Below are 7,101 nucleotides of genomic sequence, written 5' to 3' on the forward strand. Positions count from 1 at the left end.
TTTTTTTGACAATAGCATTTATTTTAATGTGTGAAATTCATGGTTTGTTAAGTTATTTTCAGTTAAATTTTAAAGATTTTTTAGTTAATATCTATTTTTTTTAAATTTTTGTGTGGAATAACTCAGTGATGGACGAGGCTACATTTGCGTACAGAGCTAAGAAACGTATTAAACACGTAAAGAAAAAAGCTCGACCGGGTAAATAACCTCAAACTACATTACAACTTTATAAAAACATTAATTTACTGTTATTCTGAGTCAAACCTACCCTTTTACGGCATAAGAAAACTACACATTTTACTCTTGTACTATTATTGTTTCAGAATTAACACCACGACAGTTGTGGTACCAACTAAAATATGCCAATGACTTTGAAAGATTTCGAAACTTTACTGACAACTGTCCTAGAATTGAGCAATCCAAAGTGTCCCTAACACAGTTCATAGAAGAGTACGAACGCCCTTATAAACCTGTGGTGATAACTGGTACCCAAATTGAATGGAGAGCTAATGAAAAGTGGACTCTTGAAAGACTAACCAAAAAATATAGAAATCAAAAGTTTAAATGTGGTGAAGATAATGAAGGATACAGTGTAAAAATGAAGATGAAGTATTATGTTCAATATATGCAGAAAACTAAGGATGATAGCCCTTTATATATTTTTGATAGCAATTTTGGTGAAGTAAGTAAAATAAATACAGAATATATAAATGTAAAGGTTCAGTTTTTGCTTGTTTCATATAGTCAGTTTATTAGGTATAACCTAAATTTTGAAAGGTAACAGTCTCTCCACAATAACTGCTGTTCCTGTGTTCCTTTCACTTCACTATCTTCACATTGGTCTAGACTATTATGTATACAGGGTAAAGGATTAAAGTACTGTAAAAGAAACTACCTAATGTGTACTATTTTTGATCTCAAATGATTAATTGGTATTCCATTAACATATGGAAAGTAGGATATTTTACACCTGCAGCTGAATTCTACAACAAAATCTAACTGCTCTGAGTATGTTTATGTCTTGTTCTAACCTTAGCAAACATATTGGCAAAATCTGAAACAAAATATGTCTATAACACTTGTAACAGATTTATCAAACTCATCATACATTGCCAGTTCACAAGCATCATGTTTTCTTTTTTGATGCTTACAAATTTTATGGAATATGTCTAAAGACAAATTTCACATTAACATAACAAAATTTTGCACATTTTAGACAATTAAGTGAATCTATTATATTAGGAATGTTATCACATGTTTTTGTCATGTGAAAAATATTATATTAGTATTGAAAATCTTACATTTTCATTTTCTATAGGAGTGTAAAATACACTTACACAGGGTTGGTCCATATATTTAGACAGCTTATGGCAACTTTATGTTTCCAGTTAGTAAAAATTGTTAATACAGAAGTTTTAACGAAAAGTAAATTAGCATTATTTGACGTCAAGCTGACGTAATCTAACAAAATAATAATACATTGATCCACTGTTAAATTACGTCATTGTGACGTCAAACTCACTGTGCAGGCTTGAAAGAAGGGAATGCACTCAGTTAAATTATCATTTGACGTCAGGATGATGTAATTTATCAAATCCCGTTCGTTTTCCAAGGGGAGCGAATGTGATGTCACAATGACGTAATTTGGAAAAACCATAATTTAACCAAATAGCTATTAACTAGCCCTTCTTGTTATATAGCTTTAACAAGAAGGGACAGGGGCATAATTCCTTTGATGTTGGGGTGATGTTTTTGGCTGACCTGGGTTTGCCTTTGGTAGGCAACATGTTGCTGGTTGTCCTTATCTTATTTCATTTAGAAATAAAAATTGCTTCCAATTTTCAGGATCAAATATAAACTAATTTCTTATAATCATTATTTACTTTTTTTGAGTCAGTGTTTTAAGTTTGTCTCTTAATCATTGGAAGATATATATTATATATCAATTCTTATTAACTATTATTATTATCAACTTTAAACTGATGTTTTAAAATAAATATTTGATGTGGTCTGAGATATGGCAACGTTCTTTAACAACCTGAGTGTCCAACCAATAAAACTCCTGATAATTAACGATCAAAGCCAATTGTCTCTTAACTTTGGTGGGCAAAGTCTATCTCTCTCTAATTCGCTTTCTCTTTTCAACTGTCTCTTCTTGTTAAAAAGCTATTCTTTGATTTAACCGTCTGTCATGTGACATCATTAGCTAGGCTTGCTCCATGGAGCATGAAAATGAATTGTCAACATATTAAATATTTTTTAAATCAGAAGAAACAGATCTATCAACTAACCATAAAATATACAATTAAAAAATGTCCCTTTTGTTGATAGTTGAACCAATTTCTGGACTGTATTATAAGTGTTTTTAACTCTAACAAAAAGAGTTTTTGTATTGCTTACAAAAAAATGCATGCCTTCTTTGTTACTTTTAATTTGATCACAACAGAACAGCAAAAATAACAGGCTACTGAGATTTTTAATCTAATTCGCAGTTTGTTGTTGAAAACATACATTGGTAGGGCTTCTAACATTTTTAACTAATTCCTCAATCCTTCAAAGGTATTTTTATTATAACTTAATTATAATCAATAACCAACCAAACAATTCTTTGTAGAACCACCGTAGAAGAAAGCTTTTAGAAGATTATGAGGTCCCTATTTACTTTCGAGACGATTTATTTAAATATACTGGAGAAAACCGCAGACCTCCTTACCGGTGGTTTGTAATGGGACCTGCGCGCTCAGGTACAGGTATTCATATTGATCCACTAGGAACAAGTGCCTGGAATGCATTAGTAGTGGGACATAAACGGTACATTTATATATATTTCTGTCATGCTTATTTTTACCACTCAAATCTGGGTTATTTAGGTGGTGTTTATTCCCCACTCACACGCCAAAAGAGCTGCTAAAAGTAACAGGAATTCAGGGTGGAAAGCAGCGTGATGAAGCCATTACATGGTTTAATATTATCTATCCTAGAACAAAAGATCCCAGCTGGCCTGAAGACTGTAAACCTATCGAAATTTTGCAGAAACCTGGAGAGACTGTGTTTGTTCCAGGTGGATGGTGGCATGTTGTTTTGAATTTAGATAATACAATCGCTGTCACACAAAATTTTTGCAGCAAAACTAATTTCCCTATAGTAAGTTCAGTATTTGGTAACAAAATTGGTTATTAAAAATATATAATAACTAAACAGGTATGGCATAAAACTGCAAGAGGAAGACCAAAATTATCAAAAAAATGGTTGAAAGTACTGCGAGAACATCAGCCTGAGCTAGCAGCATTGGCAGAAAAAACCAATCTAGAACAACCATCAGGTTAGTGTACATCTAATTTTCACAACACGTCATAACTGAGTTTTTCTTAGGCCTTGCTTCAGATAGTTCAAGCAATTCTAGCAGTTCTAGTTCTGACTCAGAAAGTACAAAAACTAATTCTGAAGATGAAGACAGCGGACAAGAATCAATCACTGCAAAGAGAAAGAAAAGAAAGTCTGATAATGAGTCTGAGAGGAACCGAAAAGCAATATGCAGAGATGTAAGTACAAGTTTTGATTGCTTTTTTGTTTGCTGGTTTATCCCTATTTCCATTTTATTTTGCGGTTTTGCTTTTATGTGTAATGATTCTCAAATCTGTTATGCAACAGTTTTGAGGAACACTTTGGTTGTTCTGCCATTCTTCCAATATGATTTCTCCCCAGCCACTTTTACTTAATTTCTCGTGGTCTGTCATTGTTAGAAACTACTCTGTTCTTTCCAGATATTCCCAGAGAGTCTCACTCTATTTCTATTTTTATATTATGGGAGATAGAAGGCCTTCAATCGTCCCAAATACTAATTAGACTGACTTTTTGCTATTATAATAATTGTAAGGGTTGTAACATAAATGCACTTGAAATTAAAAAGTCGTTTTCTTCAATTTTGAGCATTTCTTTAATATTTGTTGAGTCGTTAATCAATATGCGAAGGATTTCCAAAGGGAGTTTATAGCAACCGGGTGTATAAATGTCTTTAAATTCATCTTTAGGTTCACGATGATCCACACAAGGCGATGACTAGTTCGGGTTCCACTCCAGCGGATCAAATGGAAGTAGACAAGTGACCAATTTTTGGTTTAGTATGCGTTTATATTTATAATATCAAAGCACACAAAACTTTTGTTAGTTTTGTATTACCTAGTCTTTACGACCAAAAATGAGTGAGTAACGACAAATAAAAACAGAAGTCAGTATTAGTAGAACAATTATGGGAGTCCATAGAATATTTTGAATTTGTGCGCTGCAATCTTATGACTATTCATTACTAGTGGTAACATAAGTGCCTTTTGTCTGCAGTACTGAATTTTAAATTAATCCAGCCCTTAATTCAATGAGGGTTAAAACTATCAAAGATCTTATACAATTTTAATTCTAGAAGCCAATATTGGTAATTCTGTGATAAATAAACAGAAAGTGATAACGGGTTAATGTTTCTGTACACAGAATTAATTTTTATGTAATGTAGGTAATTTCACTGCCGATATTAAACGAAATGTGCGTTAAAATTGTAGATAAGTAGCGACCAATTTTACGTTCCAGGTGGAATATGATTATTGTTCATTAATTTACAATAATAGTTAATTTCATTGTTGTGCCTTTTCAAATATGTATCAGTATCGTTAATAAATACATTTTTAAGCATTTTTATTTAATCGTTTTTGTTCACCACAACTGGAAGGTCAAAACAGATGCTGAGGGTCACGTGACTCTCTTTAAGATTAAAAATGGAATTTATAATGTCACATGATGTCATTTGAAGGATCACGTAATCGTTTTTCAGTTTAAACTGATATTTTTAAGACCTTCTTTACAGTTCAAATGGCCACGTGACAGTTATCAATTATTTTAACGTCAAAACGAAAACCTAAAGGTCACGTGACTGTTTTAGATGTCAAAGTATTATTTGAAGAGTCACCTGACTCCTTATAATGTGCAAATGGTCAAGAGCGTCGCCAGCCTATGACCTAGGGGGGGGCATGTTGATATGAAATGGAAGATGGGAAAATGGTATTTTATTTAAAATTGCAAGAAACTTGTTCAGTGAGACCTATTTCCTGATTATATCAATTGAAACATAATCTCCTTCGGTTTTTCGTAAATTTGTCGACTATTTTATTATGAAAATCCTGTACATTTTCATTGATATTACTTTTTTTGAATTTCTAAAGGGAGGGCAGCTGCCCCTACCTGCTCCCCCTTGCAAAAGATTAAAATATATTTTTAATCATATTTTATAAGTTATAATTTTAAAACATAATTTATAAAAGCATATTTTATAATGCCACATGACAGTTTTGAATGTCAAAATGTTATTTATAGGATCGCATGCTCGTTTTTCAGTTTAAACTGATATTTTTAAAGACACGTGACTGTTTTAGATGTTAAAAATATTATTTGAAGAGTCACCTGGCTCTTTTTACAGTTCATATTCGCATGACGATTTTCAATACTCAAATTTTATTTTTAAAGGTCACGTGACTCTTATTTAATGCCAAAACGCAACCCTGAAGATCCTGAAAATGACAAAATATTATTTGACGGGTTACGTGACTATTTTCAATAATTAAATTTAATTTTAAAGATTACGTGACCGTTTTTTAGTTTTAAACTCCAATGGCCACGTGACTGTTTTAAGATTAAACATGGAATTCATAATGTATTAAGTATAAAATAACCCTTGATGAATATTAAAAATAAACAAATAACTAAACTAAAAATACAACAATAATTAAAGAAAACACACACAAAATCTGTTATTTTTTGCCTAGAAACAAAACAAAAAATGTGATTTGTCAACTAGACAACGCCGCATTAAAACTGATGTTTTCCAACAGTCAAAAGATCGGAATTGCTGCGTCTGGCTTTAAAATTAAGCGAATATGCGTTTAGTGGCGACATCTCACGCAGCTTATTTAAATTAATTTTCAGTTCCATTGCCACTGTTTATCTATAGGGTCTATACTTATCATTTAGTCTATATGGTACTATAGAACAACTAGACAAGCACAAAAAAGTATCAGTTAAATCAGTTGCCCCTCTAGAGAGCTGCTTCAAATTCCTAATCAATTTGTTTTAAAGAGCAAATCAAAGTGTCCCACTACAACAGTTTCAAAACAGATACAATTTAGCAGTAATGAAGTTTTTAAGGGTGTGCTACATTATCAAAGTAGCACCTTTAACAAGTCCAACATTAGTTATAAGACTGTACAGGGTGATATTTTAAGGGGTTAGATAAGATTTATGTCATGCAGTGTGACACTCTCAATAAAACTATGGAAAACGCAGTAAGAATAATGTATGTGTATAATTTGCAAGAACAGTTTGAATTTAAAGTAGAGGGAAATGGTAAAAGAAACGGCAAACAAGTATAAAGAATTTTTGATATTATTTCTAGGACCTACGATTGTCTAGAAGTCTAGACCATAAAACACTTATTAATAAGTTGGAATTGTGTAGAGTTAGGGAAAATACATAGAAGTGGTTAAAATCATGTTTAGTGGATAGAAAACAATGTGTGGAAAAAATGGAATATCAATCAACTATGTTAAGTAACACTGTAGGAATAGTACAGGGCCCTAGTTCTTGAAACCGGGGAAACGGAATTTTCAAGAGAAGTATTGATAGAATGTGACAGAAAAATCTGACAATAGCGGGTTTCTGTCACATTCTACAGGTCTTTCTTTCGATAACACGCTTTCCTCGTTTCAAGAATACGCACCCTGAGTAGCATCTTGAGCCCTCTCTTGTTTGTCATTTTTGTGAATGGTATATACCGCAATCCTAGCGAACCTTTCCAACATATAATAAAGTATGCAGATGGTACTAATTAAATCATAGGCGATATAAGATTGAACGAGTTGTTATTGAAAGAAAAAACATTTATTTCTCTAACTGCAGACTAGTTCACTAAAAACAAACTTGTCTTCAACAAAGAGGAAACAATAATGCTGCCATTTTTAGTACAAAAAATCTACAGTAATTAAACGAGAGCTCCTGGATATCAAAATGTTAAGCATACCAGTCTTAGGAAAGGTTAAATTTTTGGGTGTCTATTTTAAT

General features: G+C 32.2%; 1 protein-coding gene across 2 annotated transcripts; it reads left to right on the forward strand.

Annotated features, from left to right (window-relative positions):
• On the forward strand, positions 1 to 4,689 carry JMJD6 (Bifunctional arginine demethylase and lysyl-hydroxylase PSR). Of its 2 annotated transcripts, none has more exons than XM_081993627.1 (7): positions 1 to 198; positions 324 to 682; positions 2,615 to 2,811; positions 2,871 to 3,144; positions 3,202 to 3,322; positions 3,373 to 3,542; positions 3,765 to 3,909. In XM_081993627.1, the coding sequence occupies exons 1-7, from the start codon at positions 129 to 131 to the stop codon at positions 3,813 to 3,815; spliced, it is 1,242 nt and encodes a 413-aa protein (XP_081849753.1). In that variant the 5' UTR covers positions 1 to 128; the 3' UTR covers positions 3,816 to 3,909. The 2 variants fall into 2 exon arrangements, with proteins under 2 accessions (XP_081849753.1, XP_081849752.1); XM_081993626.1 differs by lacking the exon at positions 3,765 to 3,909 and adding an exon at positions 4,032 to 4,689 and having other exon boundaries at positions 3 to 198.
• Positions 4,690 to 7,101: the final 2,412 nt, after the last annotated feature.

This window comes from Ips typographus, linkage group LG16, assembly GCF_016097725.1.
Source record: "Ips typographus isolate SLU linkage group LG16, UJ_Ityp_2.0, whole genome shotgun sequence".
Taxonomy (NCBI): Eukaryota; Metazoa; Arthropoda; class Insecta; order Coleoptera; family Curculionidae; genus Ips; species Ips typographus.